A 17,809-nucleotide genomic window follows, 5' to 3' on the forward strand; every position below is an offset into this window, starting at 1 on the left:
ATGATTATGCTAGCTACGCTAATTACTTCAAGACAATGAGTAAAAGCAAGGGAGCTAAGTCATTAAGGACGGCTTCCTCTTTGTCTGTCGGGTTGCTTATTTTACGTAGCATGGAACACATGAAAAGATAATTCAAGCTACATAAAATAAACAACTTTACAGACTCAGAAGCAATAATCCTGTGACGTTCATCTTATGGTTCAGGACTAGAAAAATCTTAAAAACTTTACATGTCCTACCGGGCATGTTTGTCTAAAAGGTACATGCCCGAATAAACTTTTACATGCCCAGGCTTTTTTTAATTGTATAATAATAAAAATATTTGAGTTTGTTGTCTAGCATTAATCACACAAAAAATTAATTTCCCAGCTTTATATCTGAATCAAGAATTATTTCAATACACAACATAAAAAGAGTTTAAATAAATAGTATAATAAGTCATAAAAATTAAAAATACTTAATTTAAAATTTGTAATAATTACATGTCCAGCTGGGCGTGTAAGGGTAAAAGATTCATGCCCCGGGCATGTTGGGCAATATAATTTTCGAGCCCTGTTACGGTTAATAAGTTAAAATTCAATACTTTGACCTCGAGGGAAAAAAGTGCACAAATATGGGGCAGTGTATAATTGCACCTCATTAGTTTTACCTTTTTTTAAACAAATGATTGGAGGAAAACGTGTAGGAAATTAGTGTACTCAGTTTTGCAAAGCAAAGCAAAAAAAAAAATTGTTTTTCAATAAATCTATTTTCCCTGAATTTTTGTTATTTTTTCAAACTTCCCTGATGTTGCCCGGACTGATAAAGTTCCCTGACTTTTCAGTGATCTGTCCTACAGCCCTTGGTTTCTTTATCAGTCAGAAATTTCTGTTGCCTGACACAATATTTTTCAGAAAATTAGGAATTGTAATGGAAAAACGAACTATTTACTATTTAAAAAAAAAAAACAATTGTAAAAACAGATTATTTAAAAATACGAGTTGGTGCAAAAAAAAAAAAAAAGTCAGGAAGTATTGATTTTGTAACTTTAAATAAAAATGCTTGATCTAAAACGAACAATGAAAAAGGAAAAAAAAAAAAAAAAAAAGATTTCTTTGCCATCAGACATCGTCGCCACATTTGGCGACTGGCAAACCACTAATCTTGAGTTTTACAGTGTAGAAATGCTGTGATTAGGATCTGAGTGGCATTCGCAATGCTGCCAGGTTTACCCCAACTGTATTCCTATGCAATTTTAGTTTAAGATAAGAAAATATTCCTCTACATTCTCAAAATTAAAAATGTCAACATTTTTCCCATAGCTAGTCTTGCAATTACTATTGAAGGTTTCATTTAGATCTATTTTGATGTGCTGCATTTCATGCTTTGTGATAGCCTAGTCAGAAACTAAGGGCCCAGATTGGAATCAAGAGTATTCTAAAATTAACAACAAATTTTTGGGGGTGACTAAACTGACAAGGAGTTTGCCTCGGCTCTCAGCAGCGCTGATGGTCTGTCTGTCACTATTTTTGGGTGGTTTTTGAACTTTTTAGCTGGATATTTTTACATGCTCCTTTTTAGATCTACTTTTGATGTATTGTTTCGAAAAATGAATTTCGAGATAGCTATGGAAAATATGCAGTTTTTATTGAAAATGAAGGGGGACAATACTTTTCGAGATAAGGAGCTTTGAGATATTAAGGTTTGACTGTATATGAATTAGCACAAATGGTTTGTATATGCAGACGTATAGAGGTGTTTAAAATTCAAAAAAATATAGTTCGAGAAACACACATGTATGATGTCAAAGAACTAAACACTAAAAAAAACACCAATAATTCATTCGTACTTCAGGACCATAGGGAAGACGAGAAATAACTTCTGGAGCCATCCAATATGGGGTACCAACGAGAGACTTTCGATTAGGAAGTTCATTTGAAACTTGAGCACAAAATCCAAAATCAGACAACTTGACCTGAAAAAATAAAATTGAGAAAATTAATAATCAGCAATAAAAGATATAGCATATGCAATATTTAATGAACTTTGAAAATAAAATCAAGAATTAATACATTTTGTTTAAGATGAGCTGTGAAATTACACTCTATCCAACATATACAATGAGGGAAAAAATATTAGTGCGTAAAATCCTTCCATATTTAACATGCTGAAATTAAAAAGAACTCTTAAAACCAAAGTTTCTTGGGGGAGGGATTGTTAAATTCTGTTTTCATCACAACTCTTTAGAACTTAAGAATTGGATTGACTTGATCAATACCGTAAATGCGGGCTACTTTAGCCCACATTTTGGAACTTTTCTTATCTTGTGTGTTATCTAATAAAAGTGAATACAACAAAGATGTTTCTTTAGTAAAAAGAATTAATGCTAAATATCCAAATTGGGTTACTTTGACTATCAGTTCAATACATCAATCTATTCTTGTTATTTCAATACACTAATCTTGATTTATCATAGTGAAAAAGTTAAGAAATATATGCAAATCAATTCTGTTAAAAACTGGTGAACAGAGAAGAAAATTTACTCACCCTCCCATCATTGGCAAGCAAAATAGAATCACTTTTAATGTCTCTATGAATAACACCTTGAGAATGTAAAAACGCCAAAGCTTTAAGACACTGCTTGCAAACTGTTGCAATCTGCTCTTCATCCATTCTAGAATGAGTAACAATATCTGTTAAGGCACCACCTTCTAAGAATTCCATTACGACCCATAGTTCATCACCAACTAAGAAGCTGTCAAACATTTCCACAATGTTTGGATGATGATAATCTCGCATGATGACCACCTATAGGAATGAAGTTCACATGAAAAAACAGAGTGCACAAGGGTTTATGTACTAATAAAAACGAGAAGAAAATAAATACAAAAAGGTAAGATGTATGTGGTCATGTATATGAGTAAAATCAATGCCTAATTTGATTCAGTACTTAATTGCACTTTTTAAAGTAGTTAGCAGAAGGTACATATGAGGATAAACTTGGGATTCTAAATGAATCAAGTTTTTTGGTATCTCTATCAAAGTTGAGGCTAAATAAAAGATTTATTTATATACATTGTAGTCCAACACAGAGCAAATGATTCAAGTTTTTTGCACTGGGTCAGTTTAAAACTTTATTAACTTTGAATAATACAATATTTCAATCACATTGCCGTTATTTCAAGTCTTTTGATCTGTGTTGAAAATGTAATGCACCAAAAGTGTTTTAAATGCTTCATGTGTCTTATAAGCACGTAGAATGATATTTTGTTTTCCATTTTAGTGAGTTACCTATCAACTATGTCAGGGTTTTTCAACATGAGGGGTGAACCCCCAAGGGGAACACTAATTCTGAAAGATGGGCATGAGCAAAAAAAAAAAAAAAAAAAAAAACGAGCTGAAGTGTGCATCACATGACTTCCTTTTACTCCACTTTTATGATAAAAGTGCCTCGGAGTAAGCAAAGAAACATTTAAAGCATTTTCAACCCAAGTTTGTTGTGAATCGACACAAAAAATAAAATATTTCATGCAGAAATATTTTCTCAGAATTGGCAATTTTAATGTGATTCAATGGGTTTCTCTCTAAATATGGCCAAATTTAAACTAGATTAAAAAAAAAAACGCCACATTCGTCGCCAAGTTGGCAACAAAACTTGGCGACCAAAAGCTTTTCGATATATCGCCAAGTGTTTGCCAAATTATAACATCACTTAAGTTTGCATTGAAAATAACAATCATTTCCCCTCCTCCTAAAAGGCATAAAAGACCCCCTCAAGAACATACGAATGCAACCAAAAGGGAAGGTGCACAACTAGACCCCACTAAGAGTCTACGTACCAAATTTAAACTTTTTAGGACATACCATTTTTGAGTTATGCCAGATACATACGCACATACATAAGTACATACAGACGTCACAAGAAAACTTGTTGTAATAAACTCGGGAATCACCAATATGGATATTTCTGGTGTCTATATGTTCTTAGGCATATATCCACATGTGGTCGGGTTGAAAAAAAAACTCAATATTCATGCGGGGGCGAACAAAATGGAAATTAAGGCCGATTTTTGAGAGAATTTTTCCAAATACAATACTTTCTTTACTATGTAAAAGGAAGTAAAAAGGTGAAAAATGGAATAAATTTTTGAAAAGAATGCACAACAATGCATTTAATATTTACCTTACCAATACTAATTTAAAAACTTTAGTGACTTCCTCAGTCCATGTTTTATTCAAGTGCAATGCCGGATCTTTAATTTTTCTGAACTGGAAAAGAATTTGAAACTATCGGCCTTTCCTACCTTCCTTCAAGATTTTATTTCGATTTTCAATGGAAAAAATACGGAACTAGGGTTAATTTCCAGATTGGGGGAGAGGTCCGGTTTGATTCCCCTAGATGCGGCACTGCTCAAGTGCAGACCCAAAGGGTGCACTCAGGGCCTGACTATGATTTTTGAAGATACAGGGCACAAAATTCATCCCCCCGCGTATTCTATATAGTGATGCAATATAATATTTTGATACTTGCTTATTAACAGAGCCATGCTAAATTTGACAGTACCTTATATTACAAAATATATACATTATGAAAGGTAGAAGTGGTATAGTAGACAATAATTAAACATTATAACATAAGATGTCGTCAAACTTTGTCTGTTGCAGTAAACCGTAAATATCAACATCATCTATGATCTAACTTTTACCAGTGTTAATACAGGCTGAACTTGGTTTTAGGATTTGCAAAAGAGATTAAAAAAATTTCTCTAGACTTAATATTTTCATCTTTTGCAAAAGTGCAATTAAAACTTTAACTACAGATATGATGCTTCCCAAATGTTGATGTCCTGGGCCCGTGCCCCATGTGCACATGCCTTAATCTGTCTCCGGGTATGCTTAAGGAAGAGGTGCCAAGACCCCTTCCTTAGCCACCAAATATAGCCCAAAACTGCAGACTTATACTGTTTGTTTGGTACAAAAATCCGTTTAATGCGACAATTCATTTTTCTCATATATTAGTTAACTTTCATGCTCAGGTATTAGCTGAAATTTTAATTCATTAATTTATTATTCATTAATTTATTAATTCATAATTCATTAATTTATTATTTAATTCATAAAATCCAAGACACAAAAATCGTCAAATTTTGCAAATTTTTTTTTATCATGTGAAAAATTACTCCGTTTTTTTCTGCTTAAAAGGACGTTTGAATTTTGTTTCTATCTTAATTAGAACAAAAGATATAATTATTTTTGTTGCATGCACCTAACTAATATATACTTAACTTTAAAATTTTAAATGCGTTTTTCTCCATGATGCAATTTTTCCCGATTTCTTACATTTAAGTCAGGAACCGATAAAGATAAAGCAATGAAACTTGGAGCATATCTTTCTCAAACAGTTTACTTTAATTTTTATTCGGCAAATTTGAAAAAAAAAAAAAATGTTTACTGCAAAAATTATGATTTTTTTTAAAAAAGAATGTTTGAATTTTTTGAAATTTTTCTTCAAACATTTTTTATTTTTTATTGAATCAATATTTTTAAAAATCGCCGAATAAATATTAAATCTTAGATATTTGTGCATAATTTATTTGAAAAATAATTGAAAATTGATTAAGAATATTTTGTGTTTTAGCAGTTTAAAGCAACCCCATTTTTTTAAAACTAATTAAATTAAAAAAAAATTTTTTTTTTTCATATTTATGTTATGATTTTGCTTATTAGATAAATGGTGAATCAGTGCAAAAAATTTCAAAATGTGTCCCGAACCCCCTAAAAATAAGATCAATATTGTATATTTATTGTCTTCTTTCTGATTGCTGTATATATACTTTAAAGAACAATATTGTTAGGTTCATGAGTGAAAGTTAGAAAAATGCTTTCTTAATGGAATTTAAGTAATTACATACATGACAGTAGTAAAGTTGGGCAGAGATATTTTTTTCAATATTGCATATAGCCAGAAATAGACATTCTTTTTGTTTTATAAACATTTGCAATAAATAGGGCTTTATGAGTGTATGTCTAGCCATTCAGCTTTAAACAACAGAGAATGTCTAGTTTTAATTAAGGCCATAGTGTAGCTATGGTGTCAATGTAATGAATAAAAAAGCAGTCATTTGCGTTGTTATTTTATGAGATAATGGAATGCAATACAAATGATTAAAATGCAAACAGCGCACACGAAAAGGTACAGACACATGGAATTATACAATACTATTATTGCAGAAATTTTGAAAATATACAATACATAGTCAGGGCATTTTAAACAAAAGGGAAAAAAAATCAGGTAATTAAAATATCAAATCAAATGTCAAAAGACACTATAAACAAACCTCATTAAAAAGTAGTTCCCTTCTTTGTTGTTTATGCAAGTCCATTTTCTTCACTGCCACTTGTCTCCCTGTAGATTTTTCAGAGGCAATGCAAACGATACCAGTTGATCCTTCCCCAATTTTGATGAAATTTTCCAAGTTCTCTCGAGGGTCCCCAGCACTAACCACCATTTGTAAAGCGGCACGAAACTACAAATTAAGTTTCATAATTTTTTTTTAAATGTGCAACAAAAACAAAAGTTATGGAATTAAAACAATATTTTTCTAAAGGAAATTAAAAAACACAAATGGAGGTTGTTGCAACAAACTGAAAAACATTTAAGACTACATACTTGTTCATGAGACAACCTCTGCTGCTCTAAGTGATTCTGACCAGTTGTTGGTTTATTGGATGGTTGCACATCTGGTTTAGGAATATCCTAGGAAGAGAAGAAAGTTTTTTATCTATTATATATTATATGTATTTGATCTATTATATATAATATATATTATATGTATATTTCTTTATATTTTTTTCAAATTTGATAAAGTATAGCTTGAAAAGAATGATAGTACATTTACATAGTACAGTAAAAGTATGCATTGATATTAACCTGTTAAATTTAAAATATAGTAGACATTTTATTAGACATACTTTATTTTCTTTTGGCTCTGGAGGAACAACAGCAGGTTCTTTTGGTGGCTGATTTGGAGGAAACTGAGGACGAGGTGGTTTGTTAGATGATGAGTTTGTACGATCAAACTGATTGTTATTGTTCTGAGGATAAGGTTGTTGATTGACAGAATTATTGTCATTGTAATATTTTGGAGGCACAGGAAGATTGCCGTTTGAAACTGGCGGGCGATGATTGGAAGCATTTGTGTGCTGACCAGCATGACTTGGTTGATTATGGTGAGGAGGAGGGGCAGGAGGCACTTTTGAAGGGACCTATCAAAACAAAACTTTGTTATATACACACACATAAATACAAATGTTTTAATTTCAAGTTCCTCTGGCATGATAACAATATCAGACAAAAAGACACGTCAAATAATTTAATCATGATATGATTGCCAAGTCTTTCACTTGACACACATATGCATAGGCACACAAATATTGTTTAAAAAAAAGATATTCTGTATAAAACATTTCAGCTAAATTCTCCTACTGCATAAAATTATACAACATTGCTTTATCACAAAGATTTTCCAGTCACAATATCAGCTAACTCAGGCCCTAAATAAATTTTTCAGCAGAAAAGTAGGAGTAAAGAAGTTCAACAACCATAAAGTAGAGAAATTATGTACATAATAAAAGTAATCAAGTGCTAAATGGCACATAATATACCAACTGCCCAGTTATCACTGCCAGAAATGGCAGTTTCATCCTTGTTATGGATCCATCAATCTAGAATAACCGAACTGGAGGCAGATATCATCTCAATGAAGCTGAGAGTGCCAACAAACTGGTAACTTAAGTAAATGTAGCTCACCAATGAGGGTGCACATGCACAGCCATGGTGCGGTTCAACTTGTCAATTGAAGGCAAAGCTTGGGTATTAAGCAGAAAGTTATCAAACTTTATAAGGTCTTATCACTAAAATTGGTATTTGATACTTCTCTGATTCAGTATTTTTTGTTAACTACAATAGAGTCTCATTAACACGAACCAATATGCCAGGTCGTCTGAATTAATAAAAGTACGAACTAACATAACCTATAATTTGAGCCACGGTGCATAAACTACTGTACACAATAAAAATTGTACTTTGAATTCAAGAGAATGAAATGTAAAACTGCAAAAGAGAAAATGAAATATGGTATGTACATACATTATTTTACTTACAATAAAAATTAGATCAAAAACTACTTTGAACATGATGATGCGGGCTCAGCTTCGCTAACCGCACTTCGTTTTTTTGTTATCTTACTTTAGGGGTCATTTCTTCCACAATTAATTGACGGAAATTTCTCAAATGTTCGTAACTGCACTAACTCGCCTTTTATTTATACAGTACATGCATCTAAATGGCTGCCCGCATTTAGCGAAGTCTGATTTAATAAGGTCCGGATTAATGAACGTTTACTGTATAAATTTTTTTTTAATGTCTCACGTGCCAGTGTGTCTTATAGGCTAGGAAATGCAATACTTGTTCAAATTAAATACATATTTCAACTAATTTTACATCATATTACTAATGAAAACATTTATTCATTTAAACTCTGTAGCACTTGTTTTTCCTGCTAGAATTTGTTTCACAAACAGTAATTCAAAAAATTCAGAAAAACTTACTTCCATATGATAGTTTTGCTCATGGTCGAATTCACCATCCCTGACATGAGGCTGAGAATGATCGTTAATAGAGTCAAACGGGGGAGGTCCCCCACCTTTTGGCACTCTTTCTTGACCATACGGAGATGCATCCCTTCTTGCTTCATTCCTATAGCCCGGATGATGAACATGTCCCCTGCTTGGGGCATGTGGATGAGGCATGTGCTGGTGTCCGTGGTAAGGATAATGTCCTTGGTAAACTGGAGGGCCACCTGGTGGGGGATGAGGACCGTTGTGATGCACCTCATCTTCAGGGACAGGTGGTGGGAGTCGACTCAAATAGTCTCGTCTGATTTGCGGTGGGCTTTCTTTTCTTAAGGAATTAGACCGAGTCACAGATACAGGACCATTGCGATGCATTGTATTGCAACTACCGCCATAGCTACCCCGAACAATAGTCTGAAATAGAAAAAAAAAAACATAACCATATAATTTTTTGAACATACTTTAATATAATATAAAAATAGCGAAAAATATTTATCTTTGCTTTTCTGGAGTTTTAGTTAAATTGAAAATGCATGTTAGATCACATGAATTTCATTTGGTTCTTCTAAAATGCAATTTTTTTTTCTGTAAAATAATATTTATTATGACTTTTGAACTGTCAAGTGTTTTTAATGAAGAAAATTTTCACAGTATTTACATAAAAATAAAAAAAATCTATGCTTAAAAATATCTGGAATCCAATGTTTTTCTTCATAAGAGCAACACTAAATGTTATGTTATAAACTAAATCTAAATCCCTTTGCTTGATTGTTTCCCTAACACTTAAGTACCATATGTTTATACAGCTTACTTTGTTAAAGTAATATTAAACTGCTTTTTATAATAAAGAATAAATTCTAATAAATCATATTCATCCTACTTGTGAGACAATGAAAGATAAATGCCAATAAAAATCATAAATACAGATAAAATATCAACCTAATATGGTGCTAAGCATGCCAAAGCAATATAAAAACTAAATTAAGCATTTGGGGAAAAAGATAGCAAAGAGTCTGCTTTCTTAATTTTTTGTTAAAGGTTTGATTTTGCAGTCATATAACAATGTGTCTCATGCCGAGCTGTGGAGTCGGAGTCGGACTGATTTTGGAGTAAAGAAGTCGGAGTCATTCAAAAACATGCCGACTCCGGCCTCAATTTTTTTTTTCTATAATTTTCAGACTCTCCTTGCAATTTTTAAAAAACTGACTACCAATGAATTTTATTACATGTATAAAGGCCTACTTATAAGAAAATAACTGTCATTGTGGCAACCAGCACGCATGATTGTTTATCGAACTTTCTGTAACAGAGCTACCTATGCCGTAGTCTCCTAATTTGCTTCTTTATTTAACTGATAGCAACTGTCAGCAGAAGTTTTGTTGCCTAACATTTTCTAAATAATCACTTTCATATAAAAATTAAAAAATATTTTTTACCTCGATCCCAGTTATAAAATAATAAAAGGAGTGTATCGCTTGAGCAAGTCGGGAAACTTCTGATGGTGCTTGGTAAATTCAAAAAGACAGAGCAGACAATTTTTTTCTGGTTTGAATTGGTTTTTAAGAATTATGTTCACATGGCTCGATGCGGAATAGGCTTCTACATACAGTGTACTAATAAACAGAAAATCGAAACTTTTGGACTTACGCAGCGTTCTGAGGTACAGAAATTAGGATGCATAATATGGCTGGTTACTTATACTGAAATACATAGAAATTAAAGCTAATGTGCATAATTCTTAGATTTAAGAGCAAATAGGGTGAATGACTTGTTATGAGTGGCCAATCAGTAATGGGCACGTTTGTCTTGTATTGTAAACATCAAGTTTGCAATAGATATTTCAGGAACACCATCAGCGGGTTCTTTCAAGAACGTCCCCAGCACCACATTTTCTCTAAACATAAGTTTTTATCTCAGTGTGAGTCAGTGGCACACCCACGGGGGGGGGGGGGGGAGCTAAGGGGCTTAAGCCACTCCCAGAAGCATGAAGACGAACTCCCTTTACCAAAGAAAGCCTAAAATTGCAGGGGTTTTTTTGGCCTTGAGTTTTGGAAATTTACCAGAAGTGCGCTCTCAATCCCCAAACCCCATAAAAATTTCATCAAAGATAACTTTAACTCTTTTCAATTTATTTAAATTCGAAAAATTTCCGAAGGAGGGCCACTTACCCTCTCCTTCTTGGTTAACTCACGCAAAAGTTGCCTAAATTGAGTTTTGAGGACTTATTACAGGATAAGAAATGTCGAACCCCTAACGTAACGAAAAATAGTTGAAAATCGCGCGTTATTAAAGTCTTCGATTTTGAATATTTTTCAAAGGAAATCTCAACTCTTTCCCTTTATTACTAATACCACTAATGACAGCCTTCAATTGCATTTTTCCACAATCATTTCTAAAAACTTTCCGGAGAGGTTTCTGAACCTCTTCATTCACCTAGCATCTACCCCCCCCCCTCCTCATCTTCTATTAACATCACTAAAATTTCGCTTTCAAGGCTTAAGAATCATTTTCGGGACCGTTCTCCCGAAAGAAAATAAAGCTCAGCTCTGTTTATTCTATGACGTCAATAAGAACTCCTTAAAATTGCGCTTTTTGGGACTTGTAACTTTTTTTTCGGGGGAGGGCCGTTTGCCTTTCACTTCGCTTGTCTAAGTTTCTTGCGAAATTTCTAGCCCTTCCCAGGAAACAATCCTGAGTGCGCCCCTGGTGTGAGTTTTCCAAAAATGTTTCTCAGTCAACAATAGTAAATTTTTTTTGCAACTAAGTTTTTGACAAGTTTCTTTCTTAAGGTCCTGATGTTGCTGTTTACTTTCTATTTAATTATTTTTTTTTTAAAATCAGACCGCAGTTTTATTGGTACCTCAGCTTCTTTTCCCTATCATATAGTTTTCTTTGCCATTAAGATATTTAAGATACTTTCAAGCTAATATGCTAAGAAAAAATACCACATTTTCGGGAGTAAGCCCCGCGGCGCATACTAGAAGCCGGTGCAGCGGATACAGTCCTTTTTTTTCAATTAAAAAAATCTAAGTTTTTAAAAAACGTTTAAAATGCTGCCAATAGATGGCGCCACATCGTCCTGCTGCTGGCAGTTCGCACAACATAACGATTAACAAAGGAAAAGTACGAAAAAGTACGTCAGTCACGTTAAAAAACATCAGTGTTTCAGTATTTTTTTCTAACATAAAACAACGTTTTTAGATGTTTGCAATTTTCTATTTCGCTTCTGATTTCTATAAAAATCACAATGTTACCATATAAAAGCTTTTTATAATGATTAATTGATTTTAAACGTCAAAATAAGGAGTAAAAATTACTTTTTAAATCAAGTCGGCGAAAAGATATACTTCGACATAGTTCTATATGTTTCAAGAACCTTATCCGTTATTGTTCGATATTCGAACGTCGATCTACGTCGTTCTTACGTTGATCGATATTTTTGTGCTATTTGGGCCAGAGAATTTGACATTGGCGAGGCATTGAGAAGGGTCCGCGTCCCTCGCTCTGGATAACCAACGAATATCTCCTCCCAAGGTAAGAAAATTATATTTACAGTAAAGTATATATAATTTCGTTAATTAAATATATTTCTTTCATTTGCATTTCATTCCAGCTTTCTTTACTACTTATTGCGCTCTTAAGTTGTTTAATGTTGGGTTTGACGCATATGGCGGGTGCGGGGCTTATACCGGGTGTAGGGCATACATTAATTTTTTTTTCTTTGAGAATATATTTAGATGCGGCACTTACACCGGGTGCTTATTCCCGAAACTACTAGTCAATTAAAAGTAAGTATTTTAGTTATGGGCACATATGACAAGCTTTTGGCCATTCTTACTGAAAATTATTATTTAGAATTGATGATAAAACATAAGCTAAATTTGAAAAATGATAAATAAAAAAATGCAGCAGTAGACTATTATTATTATGTTTGTTTATGTAATTGTTCACATGAAACGTTTCAAAAGTGATTTGTCGATTATATATTTTAATTTTAATGTTGCTCAAATTGGTAAGTTAAGACACGTTAAAGTTGATTATAATGTACAAAAAGATAAGTGTTTTAATGTTGTTGACTGAAAATATTGAATTCGGCTAGCATGAGTATTACTATTAATGCCTACTTATATAAGCAGTTTTGAACTCCTCCTGTTGAGTACAAATACTTTGCACGAGTATTTTTCCCCTTTTGCTCTTCAATTTAAATCAATGGTACTTGCTCCTATTCAAATTTACTATATTTACCCAGTATTTTAACAAAAATTCCAGCATGTAAAAAAAAACATTTCCAGCAATTTATGTATTTCTAGCATTAGTAGATGACATGGATAGTACCGACAAGGATAATAATTTGACTTTGTACCGTACTGAATAAATAATTTTTGGAGATCTTACATGTGATTTGATGTCCATCATCTCTATGGGCGTGATCTGTGACGGATCAATAATAGGCTTTGGACGGTTTGATTGTGGTTGTATAAGGCTTGCCCACTGAGGAGGCAGACCAACAAACTTGCCTTCTTTCCTGTCATAACCAGTGTGTACACGATGCTCAAAATTTGTGGGTGCAGATATAATGGGCTTCTTTTTCTTTTTTGCAAACATTGTATGATATCTAAAAAAGAAAGAATGCATTCAGTTGAAATACATCAAACATAATTAAACAGAAAATAAAAACATTTTACTCTTGTAATGCTGGTGCTAATACATTAGCCATCAAATTAAACAGAGGCACTCCCAATGGCACTTCCCAAACAATTCTTATCAAATTCGGGAAAATTTCCAGACGATCATTCGGCAAATTTGGTACAGCACTATTTAATAGTCTTCATAAAAAAAAGGTAATAATTACCCTTTTTACTTTCTTCTATATCTAATATATAGAAGAAAGTATTGGATTCGTGCAAATTTTCGAATTTCGAATTTTGACGGATTCGAACGTTTTGAGGTGTGCTGAGTCCATTTCGACCATTTTTGGAAAATGTCTGTCTGTCTGTGTGTGTGTATGTATGTGTGTGTGTGTGTGTGTGTATGTATGTGTGTCACGTCTGTGTGTGACCAGTTTTTTGTGGCCGCTCTACATCAAAAACTACCGCATGAAATCGAACGAAATTTAGAACACATATGTGCCCCTATGTGAACTTGTGCCCATTAGTTTTTGGCGCGAATTCCTCCAAGGGGGGTGGAGCAATGGGACGTTTTTCGAGTTACGCGTGCTTGCTATTCCTCAGGAAGTTACTGGCGGAATCAAACAAAATTTGGTCCATATGTTGGTATTAACAGGAACAGGTGCTGATTCAATTTTGGTGTCAATAACTCAAACGGGGGTTGAGCTGTAGAACGTTTTTTGTCGTCAATTGTGACTGCTGTATCTCAAGAAATAATGAACGGAATGAAAGAAAAATTTATCGGCAAGTAGCCCTTAGTGGGTATAAGAACTGATTTTATTTTTGTGTCAACAGCTAAAAGGGGGGTAGCGCAATCACCCGTTCTTTTTTTCCATTTTGAGTGCCCTATCTCAAGAAGTAATGCTACGTTCTGGTTGAAATTTGGAATATATGTGAATCCATATGTAAACAGGCTTTGGTTCTATTTTGACGCCGATCGCTCCAAGAGGTGTTGATTTTTTTTTTTTTTTGCGAATAAAAATATTTTTATTAATGCAACAATAAGAAAGATAAATCGTAATAGATTGTCGTCTGCGTATTTCTCGTGATTTTAATTGTATGGAAATGATAGGAAATATTATCTCAATGATTTAAAATTTTTAACTGTTGCCATCTTATGTTTGTTAACAAATAAAATATTTGTAATTCATTGAAGCAAGGCTTTTAAAATAACTTTCAATTTTCGCTCTTTGCTTTGCTTTTGCAATAATTCAGACATTGGGATGGTCGTCAAGTTTTTGCAGGTGTAATTTTGTTTTTGTTGGGAATATTGCTTCCTCGTCAAGCATGGGGAGGGATCAGGAAAAAAAAAAAAAAAAAAGAAAAAAGAAAAATGTAGAAGAAAGTTTCGTGATGGCCACAACATACTAGTTTTAAAAATGACTTAATTCTCATTGGATTTAGTATCTGTGCATGCTTGTATTTTACCTGTGAGTAAAAATTAGGAATTTCACTTGGTATATTAAGAATTTACTTTCCTGCTCCCAAAAACTTTTGCTTAGTGCACCCCTCATCACAAAGATAAAAAATACAGACATATTTTATGACAACAAATAAAAATGCAGAGCTTGTTTGAAGTTTTGAAAATGAACAAAAAACATTTATAACCATGCAAAAGAATGATGACCATAAAAAAATAGTATATGTTGCACACAAATACATCATCTTATTATACAGAGAGATGCCAGTGTAATGTCCAGGAGAATTTGTTAAGAATACAGCGGTAATGAAATTTAGTAATCTGATAGTCTGAAAAATTGTTGCTGATTGAATTTCAAATCTTAAAATTGCACCAAATTTTTTTTCTTCACAGTCAAATACATATAAAATAAATAACACATCATAAAGACAGATAAATGTAGCGCTTTTCTAAATTTTAGCTTATAGCATAACATCTGATGACTGTACGACAGCACAATGAACAATCAAATTGCTCAAATACGACTAATAATTCATTTTGCTGCAAAAAGTTCTAAAAAATAATTCGTAATACGTATTTTTAGTAACAATTTTGGAGGAGGAGGTGAGGTAGGAGGGGAGGTTATAAGGTACAGGGATGGTCATTTTGACTGGACAGTGACAAAAACTGGAAAAAAGTGACAAAAAGTAGGAAATTTAGGTGGATTTCAAAAAAATACTATAAAACAGTTGAAAATTTTGTAAATGGTACAAGTGAGGTTTAAATCAGGTTATTAGTTTGAAATTTTATAAATGTCAATTGATAATGTGGAAAAACTAAAATAATTCCTGAACAAAAATTTGAAATATATTGCATAAATAATAAATAGATTGCAATATCATAACTTGCTTTTGATATGCAATTTGGAAAACAAATAAATAAATAAATAAAATAAATGCATTCTGGTGCAGAAAATTCAAATTCAAAAATTTCTTTTCAATGAAACTATTTTTAATTAGTAGGGATTCTTTTTTTCATGCAGTTTGCACAAATTTTGTTTGTTTGCATGCAAATATCTATTGTCCTGCTAGCATAGCAAATCTGGCATTTCTTCTCTCAAAAACTACCTGAAAAATAAGAATTCGTTCGTAGTTAACACAACTAGTGCAAGCAGAGTCCACCTTCTACAGGGGTGCCCAGCAAGGGGGGGGGGGGGTCATGGCGCAGGCTGCGGCATTGAAATTTTTAGGGGAAGGGGTTGTTTTCAGGGCCGCAACCAGGACTTTTGTTACGGAGGGGGTTTTATCAAACGCATTTTTTGAAACATTTATATGGTCCATCAAATATGGTTTCATGTGTATTGTATTGATTTTTGTTACAATAGATTATCTAAATGGAGGGAGGGAATGTTCTTACAAAATGCCATATTGTTGCATAATAAATGAATTTCTCAATAATTACCATAAACATGCAACGAGTTTGTACAATTTTTCAGTCATAATGATTTCATTTCACAAATAAAATTGAAATAATAATAATAACAACAATATTTCTTTTTGCCACCAAAACATAAATAAATAGGTAGAAAGCATTTCTTTGGATAAAAAATTTCAGAGGGGGTTTGAACCCTATAAACCACCCCCTTGCATATGGCCCTGGTTGTTTTGACGGGTATTTCCCCATTTTTGGGGGGTCTTTACGATATTTAGGGGGTATTGTACCTTTGCTCTAAGGTAGGGGGCACCCCTGCCTTCTATGTGTGGAGGGGGGCGATGTCATAACAGTCCTTTACATATATAAAATACTATATAACTAAAGGCAATGTGTCCAAATATAAAGGGTTCTGGGGGTGGGTGCCCTTTAATTCCCCTTTGCTACATCTCTGGTATTAAAGACCTTTAACAGTCAAAACCTTTGAACTAAGATCGTGAGCTATTTTAATGTTATTTACTTTCCCTTTTATTCAACATTCATAAAATTAATCAAAAAAAGTATTTGACAAAGAGAGTACTAACTTAACATTTAGATTTACATTTCAATAATTCATTGAATATTCTATGTTAAAACAAGACTTTAAATGAGTAAAAGTTAGCAAATACTCGCTGTACCGGCAAAAGCATTTAAAGTTAAATAATAAAATAACTTACAACTGTCCAATCCGACAGAAATTGCCAATGAAAATAAACAAAAAATGTTACAAAGATGAGACGTATCGTTATAGTGCCTAGTATCGTCTAAAAATATAAATACTATAGAAACCAAGACAAAAAAAAAAAAAAAAAAAAATCATTAAAACAAACACTATATTTATGCATCATGCAAAAAAAGCGGATAATATTTAATTCGAGTGAATAAATTTCATTGGTCACGCACTGAAGGATCGCGTGGTGCGCTATCTACCGATCTCAAACAGGTCAAACACCAAGATTTTGACAAACGTCAGGCATAGGCCAAAGTGATGACAATGACCAATCTTAATTGATCAATCAGAATCAAGTGAAAATCCTCCAACACAAAGAATAAAGGAATGGAACCCGTCCTTCCCCTGAAAAAAAAAAATCGTAGTACGTGTTATAGGGTGTTTTCCCATTTGGTTCAAAAATATCTCCATGGGGGGCTTCCGCCCAACTAACCGGAAACACGATTGACCAATCGGGTGTCTTCCAACCCTACGTAGGGTTTGAAGGGAGGGGCTTAGTTGCTCGGACATTCAAGGCTGTTTTCAAGAGTAAATTTCTAAGCTTAACAATCTGGCGCCTTAGCTTGGCGCAATTTTTAGCACCATTCGGGGTTCAGGGCGTGGGTTGCCATTGAAAAGTTCAACGTGGTATAGAAGAGAGCAGCTGGGATATCACCATTCGGGATTCGGGAGGGAGGGGGGTCCTTTTGAAAAGTTCCACGTGGTGAAACTGGTTGCACGTGCCTATGCAAGTTCATTGAGAGCAACCGTCAGGGTAGCAGACTAGAAATAACATTCGACTCAGGCATCCAGTTCCAGGGAAAACCGGCGTCTCCAATTAATTAAAAAATTACCCTAGTAATAAAATATTAATTAATTCTAAGGAAAATAATAAAAATTTATACTTTATTTTCAACTGAAAAATTAAGTATAATGACTTTATTAATTATT

General features: G+C 33.2%; 1 protein-coding gene across 2 annotated transcripts in view; it reads right to left on the reverse strand.

Annotated features, from left to right (window-relative positions):
- LOC129221939 (serine/threonine-protein kinase PAK mbt-like) overlaps window positions 1–17,809 on the reverse strand; it is a 74,441-nt gene that overhangs the window by 10,165 nt on the left and 46,467 nt on the right. For both annotated transcript variants that reach the window (XM_054856322.1, XM_054856323.1), the window contains exons 2-8: window positions 13,009–13,228; window positions 8,590–9,027; window positions 6,952–7,245; window positions 6,650–6,736; window positions 6,318–6,506; window positions 2,527–2,787; window positions 1,829–1,954 (exon numbers count right to left, since the gene is read on the reverse strand). In XM_054856322.1, the coding sequence (XP_054712297.1) occupies window positions 1,829–1,954; window positions 2,527–2,787; window positions 6,318–6,506; window positions 6,650–6,736; window positions 6,952–7,245; window positions 8,590–9,027; window positions 13,009–13,228 (1,615 nt within the window). The remainder of the gene's footprint in view (window positions 1–1,828; window positions 1,955–2,526; window positions 2,788–6,317; window positions 6,507–6,649; window positions 6,737–6,951; window positions 7,246–8,589; window positions 9,028–13,008; window positions 13,229–17,809) is intronic.

The sequence above is a fragment of the Uloborus diversus genome, chromosome 5, assembly GCF_026930045.1.
Source record: "Uloborus diversus isolate 005 chromosome 5, Udiv.v.3.1, whole genome shotgun sequence".
Classification (NCBI taxonomy): domain Eukaryota; kingdom Metazoa; phylum Arthropoda; class Arachnida; order Araneae; family Uloboridae; genus Uloborus; species Uloborus diversus.